This window comes from Mus pahari, chromosome 1 (assembly GCF_900095145.1).
Source record: "Mus pahari chromosome 1, PAHARI_EIJ_v1.1, whole genome shotgun sequence".
NCBI classification, from domain to species: domain Eukaryota; kingdom Metazoa; phylum Chordata; class Mammalia; order Rodentia; family Muridae; genus Mus; species Mus pahari.
Window position 1 is genome coordinate 136072258 of NC_034590.1, and position 23711 is coordinate 136095968.

Genomic DNA, 23711 nt, shown 5'->3' on the forward strand with positions numbered 1-23711 from the left:
TTAGCTATTTTCTTTATTTACATTTCAAATGCTATCCCAAAAGGTCTTTACTCTTAAGGTCACCATCCCCTCTCCTTCTGAGACATCAGCCTAATGGCTGAGTTACTCCTAAGTTTCCTTTGAAGATGGAAGCCCTGATATTTTTCTGTTCATGGTGTTTCTTCTACAGACTTTTTAGTTTCTCAACTCACAGGGGATTTTTGCAGCCTAACTCATACAGTAATTCTATGAAAACTATATCATGAACTGTCGGGAACAAACTTTCCCTCTGAAACCTCAAACATGTTATGTGTCCCTTTGTGCCTCAATGCTCGAGCCTAAGTTGTACCTGCAGTTTTTCACATCAAAAAAAGACGCTGGGCTCACCAAAGGCTTGTTCTACTTCAAACTTCCTGCTGTGGAAGGAATGTAGATTGGTCATATTGGTATGTCTACATGCACTATAAAGGAAAACATTCAGCAGCCATTCCATCTCTAACATGGACACTTCTGTCATGTAAGTACTAGCACTTGTGATTACCGTGCCTGTGCAAAAATTCTGGTACTCAAAACATTCATTGTGGTTGTGCACTGTGTTTTCAGAAAAACAAAGTTAAAAGTTCCCAGTGTTTTCAAAGCTACTTACATTATGAGCATTTTGTTTACTCTGTTCCAAGGGAAAATGAAGATGATATTTGAAAACACTGCCATTTACTGTTTAGTGTGCATACAACTAAATGGCAGATAAAAGGGAGGCTGTTTTGCTGTAAATGAGACTGGGTTTCAGGCTGGGAAGTTCATTCCATTGCTCCCTAGGAAGCCTGTCATAGGTTCAGTTAAGGGTGGACTCCTTTATCACTCAGGAACATTTGGTACCGGCTCTAAGATGGAGGCTGAATTGTATAATACATTAAATTATATTCAGAAATAATTAGAGATTTGGATTCTGTCTATTTGATGTTTGACTTATTATTTTAATGTAATACTTAAAATTTAATATAAATTTAATTGTGTGATATGGCATCTAGGTTTTTTTTAAATAAAAATATAATTATACCATGTCCCCTCTTCCCTCTCCTCCCCCAGTCCTGTCCCATGTCTCCCCCTCTTGCACCCTCTCAAATTCATGGCCTTGTTTTCTTTAATTTTAAAACGGTTTGGAGAATCATATTGAAATATGTCTCAATAAAAGGATATGATGACTGGGATGTGCTTTAAATTGTATAAGAAGAAAGAAAAAGAAAGAAAGAAGAAAGAAGAAAGAAGAGGGAGGGAGGGAGGGAGGGAGGGAGGGAAAGAGAGAGAGAGAGAGAGAGAGAGAGAGAGAGAGAGAGAACAATCAAGAATAGCAATCAAGAATGGCTTTGACATGTGGTGGTGGAGCACATCTTTAACCCCAGCACTTTGGAGGTAGGTAGGTAGATCTCTGTGAGTTTGAGGCTACCCTGGTCTATAGAGTGAGTTCCAGGACAGCTAGAGCTATACAAAGAAATCCTGCTTCAAAAAAAAAAAAAACCCCAAAAAACAAAAAACTAAACAAACAAACACTTCCTCCCTCCAAAAAAAATATTTGAATTGAAAATGGGCATGGAACACACATGTGCAAGTGCATGTACAGGCACACACACACACACACACACACACACACGCACATGCTCGCAGAACATACATACATACATATATATGTATGATATATATATATATAATTTATATATATCATATATATATACATATGTATATATATATATATATACACACACACACACGCACACATTGTAGTATTCTGCACACTTTTATGTATGCTATAACTTTTCAAAAATAAAGTTTCATGTACTCCCTGGAGAGTCTTAAACGGAATGCGTTTTGGTATCTGGCTACACACTACATAGTTTGCCACTGCTCAGCCACTGACGGCTAGTGGAGAGATCTATGAGGACATGGATCAGACCAGGGGACAGAAACCACAGGGGGCCGAGCAGTAGGCTGGCTCATGCTCTGCGCTCCTCTCAACTGCTCGTCCTCTGTCCAAAGACCAAACTAACAAACAGCAAAATGTGGAGCTGATGAGGAGATTCATCGAGGCCCCTGAGTAATTTTCTAGCTGGTCACCAAATAAGGACTCAATAACCGGCACAAAATATTCGTAGTAATCCAATAAGACAAATAAATTCAAAATGGTATCCTGGGGGTTTTATGCAAATAGTCATCCATGGAATTGACTGATTTGAGGAAAAAACGGATCCAGTGGCCCACTAGTCCTTGCTAAGTCAGCCCCTCTGAGTAGAACACTAGAGAGTATGTGTACGTGCAGGTCCAGTTAGAGCTGAATGCTGTCTTTTTTATTTAACTTAATTTCCTCAATAAAGCTCAGAGTGTTCTTTGCTAATGTAATAAAGAGAAAATACAGACATATAATTTTAGCTAGCAAATCAAAATGGATTAAATATTAAACCCTTAGCCTAGTTATAGAACGAGCGCTTTCTGTACTGCATCAGGCAGTGATTCAGAACGCTGGACTATGCAGGACTCACTGTACAAAGGCAACTTCTTGTTTTTCTTTCTCTTAAAAAGCTTGAAGTAATGGAACTATGTTCTATGCTTTAGAAGCAATCATCAATCACCCAAGATGAATGTATGTCTATCAGCAATGTATACGTATATGTAAATATGTATGTATCTTATCTTATCTATCTATCTATCTATCTATCTATCTATCTATCTATCTATCTATCTATCTATCTATCTGTGTGTGAATATGTTTGTTCTAAAACATAGTGGTCCAGGTTGACTTTGAATTTAAAATCCTCTTGCCTCAGTCTCATTTAAATTTCTCTGCGACATGCTATTTAAAGTCACAAGCAGTTACACATATGATGAAGATGATGATGATAACCACACTTCAGTTCTTCAATAGGATGAGGAAGTTATTTCTCAGGTCTGGGGCAGGCTTCTCCTTCCCCCACATCCAGTTTCCTTTTTCTACTTTTTCTGTAGAAATCATTTTTTTTTTAAAGTTTCCATTTGAATGGAAACTTTAAAAGGGAGGGTCATAAAAATTAGAACTATGGCAACCCATAGAACTAAGGGAAAATTTGAAAGGGAGGGTTATAAAAATTGGAACTATGGCAACCCTTCAGTTTCTATAGCTAATGAGAATTTTCAACAGCTGCTTACACAGAACTAGCTCCCAACTGTTCCCTGAAACCATGTTGTATCTCAGAGAGAAGTCTCGTTTAAATGCTCGTAGGATATCCTGGTCACATATGCTGCAAGAGTCGGCAATGTGTCAACTGGATTTTATTATCTTTTTCATTAAGCTTTAAGAACTGAATGTCTGCACTATTTATTTTTCTAATGATCCATCACTTACCATTACTCCACCCCACCCATTCCTCTCTCTTGGAAGCAGGCTGTGAAAATTCAATGGTCTTGTTCCAAACTCTTTACTTGGCAAAGTCACTCCCAGGTTTCTCAAGACCCTACCCCCATACCTTATCACCCGAGCCTGAGGACCAGGCCTGTGGCCTTCTACCCTTTGATAACTAGTTAAGATTATAATATAAGGTTTAAATTTTAGTGTCTTTCCCCATTGTACCTACAGGTTAAGGGAGATGATAGAGGACTATGGGTTTTGGCTCAATGGAACTTGGGTATGAGGCCTGGAGCCAGCATTTTAAGTTCAGCAGACCCAGGAAGCTTAATTTGTGTAGTCCCCACCTGTCAAGAGCTAGCCTGTGACTCTTATTTCTTAGTGTCATTATAAGGACAGAGAAAAACCTACCTCTAAGGCTGAGCACTGCTGGATTCAAAGTAAGTTCACAAGCAGTTAACTAAGGCAATGTATGAGCTGAGCCTAGGAACAGTGTCTTTAATGTCCAGGAATCATGTACTGTATACATATTTGATGAATTCATAGTAGAGATTATGTATTTACAGTGTTAAACTACTTTGGTATCTGTAAATTATATCTAACATAGAGTCTTTTTTCTACCAAAACTTGGATAAGCTAGTTTTGCAAAATACTGAGAATTATGTGTTTGGCTTACACTGACTGGAGTATCTTTTTATCTTTTGTTTGGTAGAAAGTTAGGAATGAGCAACACAGAAACACACACACACACACACACACACACACACACACACACACACACACACACATTATAGTTTCCCTGTCACCATTCCACATTGACCATCTGTCCCCTCTGTTACTATCAGCAGGAGACTCTTGCCAGTCAGCCACACATACTGCAACTAACCTTCATCAACTGGCAAAAACGGGGACAAACATCAGTCCTTTTCCAAGACTCATGAACAATTGTAACATGTAGTTAGTCTTTAATGAGAGAATTAGCCATCATCTCATCATGACTGGGGAGAATGAGAAGAGCACACAGTTGCAGCTTACTAGGCATTTACACATCCTGGTCTAATGAGCAGTACAGTTTAGTATGATACAGTGTATAAAGGTGACATGATTGATTGACTTTGGTTCCCTTTCAACATAAGTCATGGGTTGGCTGTTACTAAAATCCGCTTGTATTACTTTAATGACTAGGTAAGACCCAGTAGGTCAAAAACAATTGCTGCTGTAGCATCCAGGGCTTCACTCGAAGGTGACACTGAAGGAGCACCCAGAATGCCATGGATGGGAACCTAATGCCACTCCGTCTCTGTTCTCACAGAAATGCCTAGCAGCAGACTTTAAAATCAGATCAATAATTCCTGTGCGATGGAGAGATACTACTATTGAATGAGGCTACTGAATGGTTTTGGATCAAGCAAGCACTCTGAGAATCTAGTCTCATGGAAAGGCTTGTTATTAGAAACACACATCTGAAGTCCCAAGACCTCACGCTTCACCACATCAACACCCACAGGCCTATTAGCAGCTACTATGAGCTGTGCGTTTTCTCAATTCCCCTTTCAGGTCTTTTTCTAATACCCTCACATTGCGTCTCTGCTGGTCTCAGCCTTGGCTTTGGTGGCATACATACTCAGGAGATGTTTCAACAGGAGACCAAAAGCAAGCAAGGCAGTGCCATCAGCGTACACTGATGGAGACGAGGACACAGATCCTTTAGCCAGTTTATCGGAAGCAAGGCTGGAAAAGGTGCACTGGCTTTTTATAAATGTAAACAAGTATTCATAGAATTTGGCAATAGCACTCGATCATTTGTCCCAGAGGAATGCAAAATTGCACCAGGTAAAAATCGGGACAAAAATTTTCACATTTTAACTTACTTGAACCATTCAAAAACTAACCCCTCCCCACCTCATATTCTTTAGCAGGTTAGTATTAAACTAGTATATCATATCACAAAATACCACTCAGCAGTAAAAAAGAGCAAACTACTGATTCAGAATCTGACATGCATGATCTCAAGGGCATTATAATAAGTGAAAACCGCCCTAAGGAGCGTCATCCTGTTAGAGCATTTATTTATTTATTTATTTATTTATTTATTTATTTATTTATTTGTAGTTTTTGTTTTCTATAGCCCAGGCTGACTTTGAACTCCTAATTCCTTCTGCCTCTTCCTCCCCACCCCTCCAGCACTGGGACTACCAATGTATCAGCATTGCTCATCTCTGTACAAAATATTCTTGAAATGCCAAGTTATGGATGTGAAAAAAGCATCAACAGTGGTGTGAGATAGGGAATGGATGTGAAGGAGGGAGGAGGCTGAGGCGAGGAGAGGGTGGTGGGAGGGACCACAGAGAAGGAACTTTTCTGTCCTTCATCCTGGTGGGAGTGGCGACATGAATCCTTGTGAACCTGCTTATGTACAGAACTGCACGGAACCCACGCCCAGAACACACATGCACATAGGTAACTGGAGAGAATGAGAAGTTTGAAACTTAGCAGTAGATCATATTCAGGTCTATCTCCTGGCTGTGATAGTGTACTGAAGTCATTTAAGACACTATCATTGAGGGAACAGGAGGTGTTTATGATCTGCATATGACTGTCTCCAACTGTTGCAAGTGACTCTGTAAAAAAGGAAAAAAAAAAAAAAAAGGACTTTATAGGTGGAAACATTTAGAGTCCTTACAAATACACTCTTTTTTTTTTTTTTTTTTCTTTTGTGGTTGCCCTCAGTAGGGCCTGGGTTGGCCAGGTGTCTCCAGCTTACCCTAACTCAGAGTGGAGGGTCCAGCTTACCCTAACTCAGAGTGGAGGGTCCAGCTTACCCTAACTCAGAGCGGAGGGTCCAGCTTACCCTAACTCAGAGCGGAGGGTCCAGCTTACCCTAACTCAGAGCGGAGGGTGGAAGACAGGATGATGCTGTTTCCCACAGACTCAGGGGATTCTTCCTAGCTTAGACCATCTTTTACTTAGAGTTAGTTTTATTTGTTTATTTGCCCAACTACTCTGAGTTAGATTTATTCTTGTTTTTTTTTTTTTTTTAACCGTACGAGAGCGACTAATACTGTAGATAGCAAAACTCTAATGTAATTTAAAATAGTGGAGGAAATTATGTATAGAATTATAGTGCTTGCAAAAATCTATCTGGAAAAAAAAGAATTCATTTGTTCGTTCTTTTTTTCAGGTTATCTTTGAAAAGAAAAAAAAAACAGGTATAATGATGAAAGACTCTAATATCTGCATTAGAGGCTGAGGCAGGAGGATCATCAATGTGACACTATCCTGTAGTACATAGAAAGAACGGATGCTCTAAACCCCAAACAAATGAAAACATCAACAAAAAAATACAGACAAAAGCCACCCACCTCCAAACTATCTAAATTAAATGCAAAAAGACAGGGAGCACCGCTGGAGTAGAAACACCAACCACAACGCCAAATTAACACAAAGTAAGTCATATTGCAGCCCACTCAGACGCAAGCTCACAGGCATCCAGTCTGTAAATCAGGAGCCTGCCACACACTGGAGCGGCTCATTTCGCTCATCAAAATGTTCCAGTAGAAGCCGGTTTCATTAAAGTCTCAGGGCCTATTAATATTTATGATAACAGTGATTTGTGGGAAAAGAGAAAATCGATTCCACACTACTGAAAAATTAATAACTTTGCTGCTTAACAAAGAATGATAATAAATGTAAATGACTCATTTAGGCCATTAATTATCCAGACTGTCTCTGATATGACTCCCACTCGAAGGAGTAAGAAATATTTAGGTTATAAACATGAGTTCCCAGTAATCGTCTTTGTCATCATTTCACTTTTCCCTAGCGAGCTCCCAAAATACTGCAAGATGCAATAATTTGTCAAATTTATTAAATGACACGGGACTCTAGATTGTTCATAGATAAATTACACCAGAGGGGGGCAGGGAATAATCACGGTAAATTAAAAACAAGTGCAAAACAATTTAGAACTGTTCTTCCAAAAATCATACGTAAAGGTTCGATGACAAATCTTGCCGAGGTCATTTCGTGCTATGCTCTGAGGGCAGGGCGGCAGCAGCAGCAGGGCGCCGCTGGGGTGAGGTGAGGTGGCTGCAGAGAGGGCTGAGGTAGGAACATTGGCTTCTGAGGCACTTACAGCCTGGCTTGTGGGGATTCAAACTCAGGTCTTCACACTTGCAGAGCACGAGCTTCACCCAAGGTGCCACCCTCTCCCTTCCCCCCTCTCCCCCACCCCTCACCCCTACACTTCCTACAGTACTTCCACTGACAGATGCAAAAAGAGGAGACTGAGTCTCCCTTGCAACCCTGCAGATTTCCCAGCCAGCTCATCGCATCTTCTTCCCTTTTGACCCTAACATCAAATGCCCAGCAGCAGGCACATGTAAGTCTTGCATTATAAGCAAGCCTTTTCACCCACGGATGTAAACAGCTCCACAGTCTCCTAAGTAACATCAATTTCACCTCCCCCCCCCCCCCACGCATCCTTTAAATAAACTAGCTTAACTCTTCACTGTGCCAAATAGAACCCAGAGGGGCAATCTGTCATTTGGATGTAAAATTCTGATACGAATCTGTTTATGGACCACACCAGTCTACTTCACTTCCATTTTAATTTTGAAGCAGATAGTCATCTGCCCGAGGAAAGGAAAAAAAAAAGATTGTTTACTGGAGGGCTTCTCTGTTACAATTAAGAGGCTTATAAACCTCTTATTTTAAAACCCCAGGGGATGCATACCTAAGGGAGGCAAGGGTCGCCATCAAATCAAGGTCTGACCGATCACTACAACAAGACTTCCATGGGAAAAAGTCATTGAAATATAAATACACTTCTGCTAAACTAATGACTCAGTGTGAGGATAGCCAGTGCAGTTCTAATCCCAAGTGACTCAAAGTGGAAGTCATCTGCCTTATTAAATCCTCAATGCCCTTTCTGGCATGCATTTCAGAAAAAACGGGATGTTCCCTCCAGAAGGACTGCAAGAGTCACTGGAAATACAGAAGTGCATAAAAGACAGATTTCTTGGAGCAGCACCCATGCCTGCCTCTCTTTATCCTCAGATATTCTACTTATTATTCTTTTGTTCAAACACAGTTTCCAAGAGTGCTATTTGCTAATTACCCACTGAGCGCAAGCATGTAGAGACAAAGGCCGAGGCTTGATCCTCAGGCTTAAGAATCTCTCCATGAGAAAATAACAAGGTATTAAATATCTCACGAAGGAGGTGAGGGTGGGAGGAGCAGGAAGCGCTGCACGGTGATCTCAGAGGAAGGGGTGTCCCAGTAGTCCTGAGATGAGTAAGGGAGGGGAGAGAAGAAGACAGGAAAATGTGGTCTGGCAGAGTAAGCCAAGAGAATCAGGTGTACGCTAGGGGCCACGGGTTGGAAGTTAATGGCACACTGGAAATGAGTGGAAAGGCTATTGAAATTCCAGACAAATACCCAGTCTCTACTAAGGCAGATCCAATAAGGTGGATTCATGTGGTAATCAGGAGGCAGACTGGATGAGACATGGTGGTTTACTGCTGTGTGCAGAGCGTGGGAGAGGACGGAAGAAAAGACATTAAGAATCAGGGCACCGCTTTGGCTAACTAGCTACCTGATGGTCATGCTGTCTGGACTGGAAAAGCCAAGCAGAGTACAGACTTGGGGATGATAGCACAATGCATGGAAAAGCAGTTTTCACAGGGATGCTCAACTTGGTTTTCCTAGTACGCAGGAAGCCCGCAGAGAGTTTGGATTCCTACTCTCTGTGACAGCAGGTGCCCCTCGATGTACTGGCAGTCTTCATTGATCTTTCCTTGAGATAGCTTCACTTATAGAAGTGGCTAGTTATCATAGTGACAGAGTCTGAAGGATAGGGAGTGCTTCGAGAAAGGGGACCAGTTATTTACATATCCAACTTTCCTCGTTCGCAGCTAGTGACATGGGGGACAGGTCCAGAACCTAGATGATTACATTTGGAAAAGGCTCTTAGGATCCTGGGCGGGAACCAGACTCAGCAGGTTTGAAGTATACAAGATTAGTTTTTGAGAAGAGTTTCAAGTGGTGTACGCACCATGGGATGAAGTTGGTGAGGGATTGACCATCACAAAGGGAAGGCTGACACACAGGGGTTCACGGATCACTGGGTAATCCAGAAAGAGAGATGGGGCTTTTAACCAGAGAGTGCTTGCTTGTATGCTGAGGTCATGTAGCACACTCCAAAAGACAGTCCAGACAGAGACACTTCGGGTTGGAAGCAGGGAAGCAATTCACAGGAAACAGGGGACAACACAGCCCCAGTAGGCTCAACAAGTTACATAGGAATCTCCCAATAACACTTGGGCTAAATGGAATTCCCTGGGCTGAGACCTTACAGCAGAATGTGTATGAAAGATGGAGGGTGGATGGAAAGCTGGGGAATACATCAAGCGCTTAGCAGACTTCCTGTGCCTGTGAAGAAGACCACAGAGAAGCTGGGGGTGGGGGCAAACTGCTGTGGGTTCTTTATTTTGTATTTGTTCAGTTTTAGTTTACCATCCACAGTGATAGATTTAATAACAACATTTTTCATCTAATTGTATCAAATACGACCATGCTCATCACCTTCATCATCCTCTCTTTCCTCTCCCTCTTCTTTTTGCTGACCCATTTCTGTCTGAACCCCAAATAAGTCCCCCTCTACCTCCATGTCATACATGCATATATATATATATATATTCTAGATTGCACACATGAGAGGAATGTGCATGTGCAATGTTGTTGGAATCAGACTTATTTTACTTAACAAGAAGATCTGCAGTTTCATTCATCTTCCTGCAGATGACCTAATGTAATTCTTTATGGCTGAATAGGAAACAACATTGTGTATACAGATCACATTTTCTTTATCCATTCGTCTGTCCATGGACACCTAGGCCAATTGCAAACCTTGGCTACTCTGAGCTGTGCTGTGGTAGACTTGGATGTGCAGGGGTCTCTGGTATGCTGATGTAGGGTTCTTTGGGTAATATAGTCATGAGTAGCATAGCTGGATTATATGGCAGTTCATATTTTAGTTTTTGAGGACCCTCCAAGCTGATCTACATAGTGTCTTAGAGCCTCATTTATGCCTCCATCAACAGAGTGTAAGGGTTCTAGAGGTCTGGTGGGTTTGTTATTTTTAAGTCCTCAATAGGGTTCTCATAACACTGGAAAAAGTGTTTTGACAAATATCTGGATGCATTTCTCTCTTACCTCACATGCCTTTCCTAATTATTAGCTGCTATGATGACAAACAACTATAATCACTGAAATATGTCATGCTATTTCATATCCAATATATAGGCTTTTCTTAGTAATACTGCTTCTACTGTTTTGCCTACCCAAAAATTCCTCGCATCCTTCAGTATCAAACTGTGACATCACCTACTCCCATCCTCACAATATGCTATCATCAACCCACCTCTCGGACTGCTTGGCAATGGATCAAACATGGAGACCATTTACCCCATGCTCAGCAGTAAGGACATGTCCCAGTGTGAGCTCAGTTCACCTCTCTCCTGCTGAAGTGATGCCATAGTAATGTTCTGTGATGGGCTTCTTTCTGGAGTCTCATGTAGACAGCAGGGTTTTAATAGAAGAGATCCCTAGTTGTTAGGTACCAACAGTGGCCTCAGAGTGACCCTGCAGCCGCCTTCCCCCAAGATCCCAATACACATCAGCCATATTAAAGTTCAGTTCTGAGAAGCAGAGAAGATACAGAAAAAGAAAGGCACAAAGAACCTGGACCAAAATATAAAAATAAGTTAAAAACAACCAGCCAACCAACCAACCAACCAACCAACCAAACAAACAAAAACCCACAACACACTCCTGTCTAAATTAAATAAAAAGGTACTATTAAGTAAAGCTAAAGGGTAAACATTAAACATAATGCCAAATTATCATATGATACAAACCTAGATATCAGGGAAGAGGGAGTTTTAATTGAGAAAATGCTTTCATAAGATTTGCCTGTAAGCAAGCATATTCTTGATGCTGGAGGGCCTGGCTCACTCTGGGTGGGTGCCAGCCCTGGGCAGCTGGGTTTGGGTGGTATAAGAAAGCAGGCTGAACAAGCGATGGAGAACAAGCCAGTAAGCAGTGCTTCTCCACAACCTCTATTTCAGTTCTTGCCTTCTTTGCTCCTCTTAATAGTCTATAACACTGTGACCTGGGAGAGGTAAGCCAAATTGGACCTGGACCCGTTGCTAAGGCTGCTTTGGGCAATAGTGTTTATCACATCAGGAGAGACCCTAACTAAGTCAGCCTGCATCAGATTTACAAAGCAATCCTCAGGAAATACTAGGAATCACAGCCACAGAGCCCCGCACTGCCCACAGCTCCACCCCCCCCCCCCCCCCCCCCCCCCCCCCCCCCAGAGCCAGCGACTGACTAGGATCACAGAGGACTTGGCAGGGCAGGGATTGGAGCCAGGCTCAGCTTTTACATGTTCCCATACCTAGGGATGAAAGCATTTGCGTAGAGGAGAGCGAGTTCCACAAGGTAGTCTTACACAAATTCAAATGAAATTTGATTCCTTGACATTGGCTTCTATGCTTGTCAGAACAACACGCATGAAAAAATAGAAAATCAACAGGCATATCTCCAGGATATCACTTTTGATGAAAAGTCATGTTTGACCATCTTCTCTCAGGACTGGGTCCAGGAAACACATACAGACACACACGCACGCACACGCGCACACACACACACACACACACAGAGACACACACACAGACATACACACACACACTCACATCCTATGCAATGGCATTTGCATTTGTCCTTGTCTCTTCCTGGCCTAGAGGCATGTGATCCTAGCAGTCTGTAGAAGAAGCTTTTCAATATTACTGAGAACACACACACACACACACACACACACACACACACACACACACACACACTCAGAGGCAAGGGGCAAAGGGAAAAAAAACAAATCTAAGACTAGAGAGGCTTGGACTATACTCTGGGGAACTTGGAAGTAACTTTTCACCCACATCCTGCAAGGGTAGAAAAAACACAAGATAAAAGGTTTCCATTAAAATGTGTGTGTGTGTTTTCTTTTTCCTCTTTTTTTTTTTTTTTTTCCCTTTAAAGAAAAACATGACTCCTCCAGATAGCTAAATAGCTCTGCAGGATATTTTTTTTTTGTTTGCTTGGTTCCCACTGCTCCTCCTATGGCCTGTCAAAAGATAATAATATTAAAAACTTCCTAGAGGTGGGAGCCTGCCCAGCAGTTAACAGTTCTTGCTGCTCTTCCGGAGGACCTGACCTCACTTCCCAGCATCCATGTCAGGGGGCTCACAACAGCCTGTGACTCCAGAACCACCTATCTCCCATGGTAGGCACCCAAACACACATGAATAAAAAAATATAAATAAATCATAAGAAGACCCTTATATCTCCTTTGTTGAGCTCTGCGACCGACCAGCTAAGCAATGCTGCACACATTTTTTTTTTTCCTTTTTAAAATTAGAAAACATTTTTACATGTATGGGGGTTTTACTTGCATGCATGCCTGCTGCCCACAGAGGCCAGAAGAGGGTGTTGGATCCCTGGAACTGGATCAGATGGTTGTGAGCCACTGTGTTGGAGCTGGGAACCAAACCTGTGTCCTCTGGAAGAGTAGCCAGTGGTTTTAACCACTGAGCCATCTCTCTTACCTCTGAACAAGTTTCCAACTCTTCTTTTTTCAAGACAGGGTCTGAATATGTAGTGCTAACTGGCCTAAAATTCTCTATGTAGACTAGGCCTCACAGGTCTGGTTGCTTCTACTTTCCCATGTGTGGTATTAAAAGCATGCACCCCCCGCAAACTTGGATCACCTTTTTCTTTAAGGAATTTCTTCAGCAATTAAAATGGGAGCATGGCTGTGCTGAATTCTAGGGGTTCAAAGGGAGAAGGAAGCAATGACTAGCGAGTCTTAGGCTACCTGGCACACTGTGTGCTTCCCATTGCTACCTGGCACACCGTGTGCTTTCAATCTGGCATTGCCACACAGCCCATTATAGAACAATCGCGTTGATGAAGAAAGCGAATCCGAGGAGTTAGTTCCATGAGCTACTATAATTCTACAGCGGGAGGAAAGGAAAAGCCCAGAGGAAGCAGAATCAGGTCCCTTAGTGGGGACTCTCGACTCTACACGTTAGAGTGCTCAGTCAGTCTTCCTCATCTGATATCCAAGTGTGGCCAGGCTGTATGTGTGGGTGTAGGCCCATTCTCCCTCACAATAACGCCTGTTCTTTCCCCAGGCCCAGGGGAGACCCAGAAAGGCACAGCCTGAATAGCCTATGCCTTATTTCTTGGTGGTCCTGCCTAGTACTATTGGTTTTCTAGAAAGCCTTGGCAAAAAGATCCAGCCTGCACCACCAGGTCCTCTGCTCAGCCCAATAGTGCTCAAGTCAGCTAAATGGCCTGAACAGGCTTTCTAAGTCCATCTGGATAAATCTGTCTAAGTCTATTTCTGGACAGTATATGTATTAAATCATCATCAGCCTCCAGCAGCTATCAGGATAATATCTTTATCTTTCCCCCACTTTTTACCCACTTTTACCATAGAAGATGCTAAGGGTTTTGGCCACTTATATTTATAAACCGATATGATAAGGTACATGCCTCACCGGCTGGGGAAGCCTTACCTTGACAATCACACTTTCACAGAGCCCTGCGCTCTCACTGGTAACCCCACTCCCGGTGCCTCACAGACCACAGAACAGTTGGAGCAGATACGCAGCATTTGCAGGTCACCGTGGGTCTCCAGTCAGCCCTGTATTAATCCCACCAAGTACATTTCCCCTGAACTCAAGTCTCCTCAGTCGAAATCCCATTTCATCCACGATTTGAATACGACTTTCCTTGCTGGCTTCTGCATTAAATCTAAATTTCATTTCCTTCTCAACCACCTTCCTCGGAGGGAGGAAGGAATGTAAAAGTTCTCGTGTTATTTTATCAAAGGGAGCCGACAGAGGCTATTATGAAAACCAGCGAAGATGTGTTAACAGAGTCCAGGTCATTCCCTTATCATCCACCAATTCCTCAGAGATGAGGGAGCCTGGGTCAGCGCTGGGCCGGGAAAGACCGGACAGCACACATCTACTGTGGAACTTCCTCATGTCTACGCTATTGGCAGGCAGCAGCTAGAGCTCCCGTAATTGAGATTATTTCAAAGGAATTCAGAGACGTGTCCTTACCCGGCAGTCTCTCTGTAGTGTCTTCATAAGGGCACTGTATGTCTCTGTATCGAAATACAGCCCCTCGTGCATGTCCTGCAGGAAGTCCAGGTCCTTAAACGTGGGGTTGGGTTTCTCCCTCTCTTTTCGGGATGCTCTTCGCTTGTATGTGGAGCCTTTCAGGTCATAGGTCAAGTGCATCCTCATGGCACGGGGCAGTACATTGTTCATCACCACAATGCGGATGTTGATGCCTCCTGACTGCATGCAGTAGAGCCCATAGAATTTTGGCAGAAGAGTCCTTGGATTCTGGTTTAAATTCTAGAATGGAAAAAAAAAAAGGAAAAAAATTTGCTCTGCTCCATTTTTACAAAGTAATTTTGCACAAAAAAATGAGTTTCGAAGCTAATATGACTGGACAAAGGAAGTCCACTGTTAAAAGAAAAATCAATTTCTAATTTACATTCTGTACACTTCCTGCCCTCTCCTCCCTCAAGTCTCATTATTAGTCCCCTTTGTTCCCCCAAACATTCCATCCTTTCATGTCACACATACTTATATAGTTGATTTTTTCTTAAGATTACATTATCACATTATTCCCCTCCCCCCTTCCTTGCTCTAACCCCCCATGTGCCCTCTCTTACTCTTTCAAACTTAGAGCCTTTTTTCTTTAATTGTTGTTACCTATATATGTGTGTACATATAGGTAACACACACACACATATAATATGTAAATACAACTTGATCCATCTATGTTATGCTGCATGTGTGTGCATGTTTTCGGGGATGCCTGTTTGGTACTGGATAACCAAATGGTTGTTTTTTTTTTTTTTTTTTTTTTTTTTTAATATCACATTTTCACTTACTTTTGTGTGAGCATGCAGGTATACACATGCCATGGCATGGAAGTGCAGAGTAGAGGGCAAATGTCCCTGGAAGCTGGTTTTCTCTCTCTCTACTGCCTGGGTTCCAGGGACTGACCCAAAGTCATCGGGCTTGGTAGAAGGTGTCTGTGCCTAATGAGTCATCTCACTGTTCCTACAAATATTACTTTTATGCATCTAAGTGTCACACATGAGAGATGTGATAGTTTTTGAGACTGACTCAATTTGTTTAATATGATTACCTCCAGTTGCAATGATCCTTCTCTTATAAAGGACACAATTTCATTCCTTTTTATATCTGAAAAGAAGTTCCATGTATATATGCACCACCTTTTCTTTACCCACTCTGCTGTTGATACACAGCTAGAATGGATGGAGGCTCGTGTGGCTCTGTTGTCTCCAATTTTCCTTCTAAATCTGTTCTTGGAATAGCAACATAACCATTCTAAACTCACGGCAGCAAAAGTTGAATTAAGCACGCCCATAAATCTCCAAATTAGCTTCAACGAAACACAGGCAAGAACTGATGGGTACTGCTAGTGACTATTCTTCAAGGTAGCTAAAGAGAAAATTAATTCCTGGGGATAGGTGGTGAATCATTTAGAACTGAATTCTGCTGCCCAGTCTGTCTTCCTAAATGGTGGGACCCATCTGCAAGCATGCCTGCAAGACAGTGCATTCCTATTACTCTCACCGGGAACAAATGCTACAAGATGTCAATATCTTTATAGATATTACAGTTTTTAAAAAGCTGAGTACCACTGGTTATTGCAGAGAGTTACTGTTCTTGATGCATTTTTAGCTACCTCACTGCTAATTCCGTGCTAGGCTCACTGGCTCATTCTTCTGTGTTGCAACGAGTCTACAGTTCTTGATCCATCCTGGGTTTCTACAGTTTTTAAATTCTATATGGAATAAATATTTTCTCCTAGTATATGGCCATTTTATTATACAAATAAAGACAGACTGTCTTAGTTAGGGTTATTACTGCTGTGATGAAACATCATGACCAGAGAAACTTGGGGAGGAAAGGGCTTATTTGGCTTTCGGTTCTGGCATGTAGTATGTATGAAAGCCAGTATGGATATCAGAGATGCTGGTGTGTGGTGGAGGAGCTGGAATGTAGCCTCTGGCAGACTGGCCTCAGCAGCCTTCTCTCCCTGAGTCACTCATCTTCTTTTTCAGTTGTAATCTTTGCCTCAGTTGCCTTACCCGTGCCCTGGCCACAACTACAGTGCCTAAGATTGCCTGTAGGGATTAAGGAGTTAACAGGAACAACTTTACCCAAAGCCTTGCTTAACCCAAGGAGACAGCTGATGAATGTCACCATGGATAGCATGACCACTGCTGGGTACAAAGACCATTACCCTCCCGTCTCTATCACTACACCTACACCACACAGACCCTGTTTCCCAGCTCTTAAGGGCTGAGGGAACAAAAGTTCAGCAGCCGCCTTGCTGACCAGGCCGCAGCAAGGTGATGACTGAGCTACGCTTAAACCTAGGACTGTGATTCAACAACTACTATGCTTCACTACCCACTCCTCCATTTATGTCATTTTCTCTTCTGATGCAGGGTCTCTCGGTGTATTCCAGGCTGGCCTTGAAATTGCAGTCTCCCCATCTTAGCTTCCCACACGCTGGGATACCAGGTGTGCACCACCATGTTTGGTTATTACTTCTAGGAAGTAAAAAATGACTATTATTACTAGTGTGTGTGTGTGTATATGATTTGTGGGTCTTCACATGCCATGATCAGAGGACGATTTTGTGAGGTTGTTTGCCTCCTTCTACCTACCATGAGAGTTCTGTGGCCTGAGCTCAGTTTATCAGGTCTGTGTGGATAATGCTTTCTCCCACTGAGTTTCTCTTACTGGCCTCTGGTTATTGCTTCTTGCAATCTATTGAATGAAGGCTACAACATAGTCTAAATACAAGAAAGGAAAACACACAGGAACAATGCTCCTCAAAGGAAAACCATCAACCTAAGACAGAAACTACAGCTGTGTACAGCCCCTTACCATGTAATAGCCCGGCAGCAGCTTCTGCAGGAACTCGGCTTCCTTATGCTGAACGGTTTTGATGATAAATTCATCATCGCTGGTCAAGAAAAACAAGGACCCACTGGCTCCAGGATTGGACAGTTCTATCAGAGGTTCACTGCAGATGGAGTACTGAAAAAACAAAAAAAAACAAAACAACACCCCACAAAAGGCATTTTATGCATGCATGCACATAAGCATTCGTGCATGCATGCATGTATACAGTTATTTATGTATTCACAGTGCTGAACTGAACCCAAGACCTTGTCAGGCTTAGTAAATGTTCTCCAATGAGCCACAGTGCCCACTTTACTAAGCAAACATTTAAAGTAAACTTTTGGGGCCAGGGAGAAAGTGACTGGATAATGTGTTTGCAAGCATGGAGACCTGCATTTGGATCCCCAGCAGTCAAGTGTAAAACTGGGTGAGGTGGCTTACACCTGTAATTCTGGTGCTGGGGTGGCTGAGACAGGAAGATGGATCTCTGAAGCTCCAAAGCCAACTAGCCTTGCTGAGTCAGCAAACTCCGGTTTAGTGAGAGGTCACGTCTCAAAATAAGATGGCGAATGAACGGTACAGGAAAACATCTGACATTGACTCTTGCTTACACACACACACACACACACACACACACACACACACACACACGGCTGCACATACATGTGTGCACACAAGAACATGAACACATGGATGTATCAAACACACACAAAATTAAAAGTATACTCTTTTTTAAGATAGAGTCTCTCAATGTACGCCAAGATGATCTCAAATTGGTCATTCTCCTGCTTCCGCTTTCTTTTTTTTTTTCTTTTTTTCTTTTTTTTTGCTTCCACTTTCTTATGCTGTGATTATAAGCTTATGCCACCATGCATCGTTAAAGTTTTAATGTTTTAAACGTGTGCATGTAATGTGTGCATGTGCATGTCAGTCAAAGGACAAGCTTGGGTACCACCCTCAAGAACCCAGCCTAGTTCTTTTGAGAGAGTCTTGCATTGGCCTGAAGCTTATTAATTAATGAATTAAATAATCAGGTTAGATAAGCTGGCCAGAAATACCCAGTGATTTCCTGTCTCTCCTCCCTCAGTGCTGGGATTACAAGAGTATGTTTCTATTCTTGTCATTTTAAAGGAGGCTTTGGGAGTTGAACTCGGATCCCCATGCTCTTGAGGCAATCACCTACTGACCGAGCCATCATCTCAGTTTGGGTAAAGTACTCTTGGTATGCATGATGTTTCCATGGAGGATGACAAAGTAATACTCATTTGGCCTCTTTGAATGAAAAAAATCCAAAAGATATATTTACTTTAATTTTATGTGTATGGGTTTTCTTGCTTGTACATACATCTGTGTACAGTGTGCACAAAATGGCCACATAAGTCAGAAGAGGGCATTAGATCCCTGGGACCTGGATGGTTACCTGATGAGGGGACACTGGGAACTGAACCTGGTCTTCTACAGGAACAAGTGTTCTTAACCTTTGAGCCATATCTTTAGCCTCCTTGGCCTTTCTGAAAGCTTTCTATGAGCTTTACAAGGAGGCTCCAAGTGAACTCGATATCCCTCCAGGATATTTTTACTTATTTTTATAATTCCATGATGGGAAAGATGCATCCTTCCTGCATGCCCAGTGCCACATGACAGAATCAGGGGTCACCACGTTGGTCTTGTGAGATCGTTAAACAGGGATGCAGCAGAAGGTGCTATGTTTACAGCAAGCCTGTGAAGGTCGAGTGTCCATGCACATGCACCACTTCAACGCAACACCTCTGTCTTCTCTCTCTGCTCTCCCAGGAGACACTGCCCACTGTCATTGCTTCAACAGAGAATAATATGACATCTGCAGCTCAGAGCTCCAGGGCTCCAAATGTGTCTAATATTGTAACTGACATCTCTACTTGGTTATAACTCAATACTTTATAGGTTGACAAGCATGCAATCAAATTTATTCCAAGGCTATGATTAAATTATATGGCTTTGCTGGGCACGATGGCACATGCCTTTAATCCCAGAAGGGAGAGGTGGACCTCTGTGACTACAAGGCAAGCTTGGTCTACATAGTGAGTTCTACTAAATTGAAAGACCATGTCTCAAAACAAACAAACAAACAAACAAACAAGCAACAAACAAATTATCTGTTTTTTTTGTAATGAGAATATATATAGATATTTTTAACCATGGCAGATTCAGCCATGAATTCTCACCACAGCCAGAATACAAGTGTGGTGAGAAAAAAAGGCTGTAATCCAGTCTCCATTTCTCCCTTTCGGCCAGGCAGGAGTACACCCCCTCCACACATAGCATTAAATCTTGTCTCTAAATCTTCTGACCTCCATCTACTGCCTTTTCTTCATTTCCTTATCTTCAAGGCTAAAACACTACTTGTCTTATTCTCTAAGCCAGAATCTCGGTGACTAGTCTTGACACTATCTACTTCCTCATTTGGATCCTAATGTTTGATTCTGCCGGCCTCCTTCACACCATCTCCCCTACCCATCTCCCTAGGTCAATGCTTTTATCAACTTCTGTCTGGCCTCTGTGACACACTCCTGGTTCAACTGAAATTCTTATCCCCTTCAGTGTCCTCTCCTCTGGACACCAGAGGTCTTTCCAATCTGACCTTGACCTTTCTTCCATCTTCTCATGGCTTCTGACAGCGTGTTCATGACCACGAATGGCTCCATGCTACTTTCCAGCTCTCTTGCTCATCAGATCCTCCCTGAAGGTCTTGTCTCACCTTCTCAATGGTGACGGTAACTCTTGACTTTGTATTTCTGCAGTGAGCGGGGATGGAAACTGAATAGAACTTAACACTAGCTACATTCCCAGCCTGAGATAAGGGTCTGGCTTCCTGCATAAGGGTAACCAGATTCTTTTTCAGATTTCATTTTACTTTCATTTGATATGTATGAGCATTCTGCCTCAATGTATGGCTGTGCAACACATACATGCGGTCCCTGTGGAGGCTAGAGAGGATGACGGATCTGCTGTGACTGGTGTTATAGGAGGCTGTGAGGAACCAAGTGGGTGCTGAGCCCTGCTTTCAGGCCCTCTGAAAGAGCAGCCAGAGTTCTTAACCACTGAGCTATCTTTTCAGACCCTAGATAACCACTTTTCCCAACACAATTAATAGAAGAGACAGCATTTTCCATATTGTGTGTTCTTGACATTGTTGTTGAAAATCTATTGGCAGGAGATGCGAGGGCTTTCTTTCTGGTCTCTTATTTCACTGGTTATTCATTCTCCTATTCCATTGGTTTGTGAGTCTGCTTCTCTTTGCTGGAATCACACTGTTCTGTTTAATGTCATGTCACAACACAAGGAACCACACCGTTGAAGACACAGGCAGCTAAAAACAAGGTTGAAAACTCCTCAAAGCTTTCTGGGAATATCTAGTTTCCCATCAGAAAAGGAAGCAGGCGATGGGAGGTTGGGAGGGTTTGGAGGGAAACAAAGTCAGACACAGACATAGAGAGACAGAGAGACAAAGATAAATGAAATGACTAGAAATGACTAGAGGCAACTTGTAGATGTCACCTTTTTTATATTATCTTGCTTTGACAGCCTCACAGACAAGAAAAACACACTCATGCAAGAAGAGAAAGAAGTATTTATTTCCAATCCTTTTGCAACTTCATATTTTATCCCCTCCCCGCTGACTTTTATTTTTTATGATATAAGGAAGGTCTTTTTATATAGCCAAGGCTGACCTTTGAAGTCACAACCATCCTATCTCAGACTTCCACATGCTGGCTTCACACAGCTAGTCTATCCTTTTGACACTCTTAAGCTCAAAAGAACTTAAGTCTCCACCTGCATGCCAAGGAGAAGTTGGGAAAACAAAATAACCATTAGATTTCGGGCAAGAAATTTCTTTAGCCAAGAGGAAGCAGAGGGCCATGCCTTGTGCAAAGTGTTCACAAGGATGGGGGTAGGGGACAGTGGAGAGGGCATGAGTGAATTATCTGGTGTTTGTAAGCTGTGGCTCGTCCAGTCATAAGTTATGTGACAAAGAGTGACTAAGTTAGAGACCCAGTAAACCTACCCTCTGAAATAATCATAAAAATATTAGTGGTTGTGGTGGCGCAGGCCTTTAATCACAGCACTTAGGAGTCAGAGGCAGGCGGGTCTCTGTGTGTTCAAGGCAAGTCTGGAGTACATAGCAAACTAGGCTACATAGTGAGACCCCCTTTCTTTCTCCCTCTCTCTCTGCACACACACACACACACACACACACACACACACACACACACACACACACACACACACCTAGCTAAAGGACTTTTAAAGTGAATGCCCTTGAGACCCCAGGCAGAGTAACTTCTTATTACCATTTAAATTATTATTACACAATGATGTGCAGGTGGCCATGACACCCAGTCTTCAGTGCACACTTTCTCAGGCAAGGAAGAACTATCTCTACCCAGCAAGTACTGTGTGCACTTTAGAGTCCCTCCCGTGAGATGTTATCTCTAATACAATGAGGACATCCGGACAGAAGCAAGAAAAAGGCTCAGTCTATTGTTTGATCATGAATGTAAGACCCCTCTGCAGATCCCAGGCTCTCATAAAAAATGAAGTCAGACCTAAGACTCTCTACTTTCCAACTTTATCCACGGCAACTCAATTTCCTGTAGAATCTTTCCATGAGTTAAAAATTATGCGAGTACAAAACAAAGGAACAGAAAGGGCAAGTAGAGGAATCATGGGACGATTTAAGAATCTGCCTAGAAGCACATACATGACCTGTACAAGCTCAACTCAAACAAAATCCTAGCATAGACCAGGGAGAGGGGCAGGAGCCCCACCACTATCTAAGAAGCTATTGGCATGCGATGGGGCTGGGAGAGGGACATTCAGTTTTCCTTAATGATGTGACCCCTGGTCGGTCAACCTCACTGCAGGGTGGACTCCACTTCAAAGAGAAGCTGGGCAGTACAAACTAAACTCAATGGGGGGGGGGGTCAAATTGGGTAAATAGGAAGGGGAGGGTGGTACTTATGGGAGGAGTTGGGGAAGGGAGTGTATATATTCACAATATATTGTATGAAATACACAATAAAATATTATTTAAATCAAAAGAGGGAAAAATATGTCTGGAAAATTCTAGATTCAGACTTAAATATCTCTCCCAATAATGTCTCAAAATTCTCTATTAGCACTGACCTATTCTGGGGATGGCTTGATCAGTTATGTGTCCAGTACTTGTTCAGTATATAGTTTATAAAAGATTATCAAAGTATTTGGCCTGTTTTGGTAACATTTTTGAATTAACATTATGGATAGCACACTTATCAGTGAGTAAGTGACTGAGATTATAATATTAAGACAGGAATATGGTTTCCACTCTGGAATCCTAGAACTTCATTACCATGTTCTTGGCAACTTCTCAAGGTTGAGTTGATTTTGAAGGACAAACAAAAAGAATTGAATCAACTCTCCATGTGTGCTCCTGAGCTCTCGAAAGCTGCTTAAATGTATGCATCTTCTCATTTCGATCTTCTGCAAGCCCTCCTTGCTATACTCACTGGAAAGAAAGTATATCCCAATGGGGCACTGCCAATGCAAACTAACAATGTAGACTTATACCATGTGGTGCAGATGAACTCCGCTACTACTTCCCTGATGGTGCACAACACCCACGCTGCTTTCGCTCTCACTGCTGTAGATGATCCTAAAATTTCCTTTGAGTAACTCCTATGAGTTCCACTGGGTTTGTGAATACCTGGCGGGGAAGGAACGGGCAAACAGCTTGTGGCTGCCGAGATGAACATGCCTGGGGCCTCTCCTGTAGGAGACGCTTGTTTAGGAACAAATAAGGAAGAATTCACAGTGCTACCCACTTGGGAAGCCCTTCACCCCACTCCCTCCCTGTCCAAATTATACATGCTCAGACCTGAAACGTGTAATCAGCAGGCACATGGCAAATTTTAATGAAACTGAGAACATAGACAGCAATTCTGGCAGAAATCCAGACATCACAGTACAAAATTAACAGGGATGCAACTTGAAATCTATCTATGCAGCTGGTAATCACTCATTAATGGTCTCGTCTCTCTCTTCTTATGGCCTCTCACAGTGTGGGTTTCAACAGGCCCCACTTGACAGATGCCAGGACTCGGTATTTGTGTCACATCCTCTGTTTCTTTATAGAGACCATTTTGAGGCATGCTCATTTGTCTTCGATGCTTTATTTGAGCTTAGCTGCTCCAAGGTGTACCTCACGAGATGGATCGGACTTCTTAAGGCTGTATTCTTCACAATGGACA

General features: G+C 42.5%; 1 protein-coding gene across 2 annotated transcripts in view; it reads right to left on the bottom strand.

The window, feature by feature from the left end:
* The window catches only part of Pip5k1b (phosphatidylinositol-4-phosphate 5-kinase type 1 beta), a 256230-nt gene that overhangs the window by 69555 nt on the left and 162964 nt on the right, over positions 1-23711 (bottom strand). For both annotated transcript variants that reach the window (XM_021190213.2, XM_029540159.1), the window contains exons 6-7: positions 17425-17577; positions 14542-14841 (exon numbers count right to left, since the gene is read on the bottom strand). In XM_021190213.2, the coding sequence (XP_021045872.1) occupies positions 14542-14841; positions 17425-17577 (453 nt within the window). The remainder of the gene's footprint in view (positions 1-14541; positions 14842-17424; positions 17578-23711) is intronic.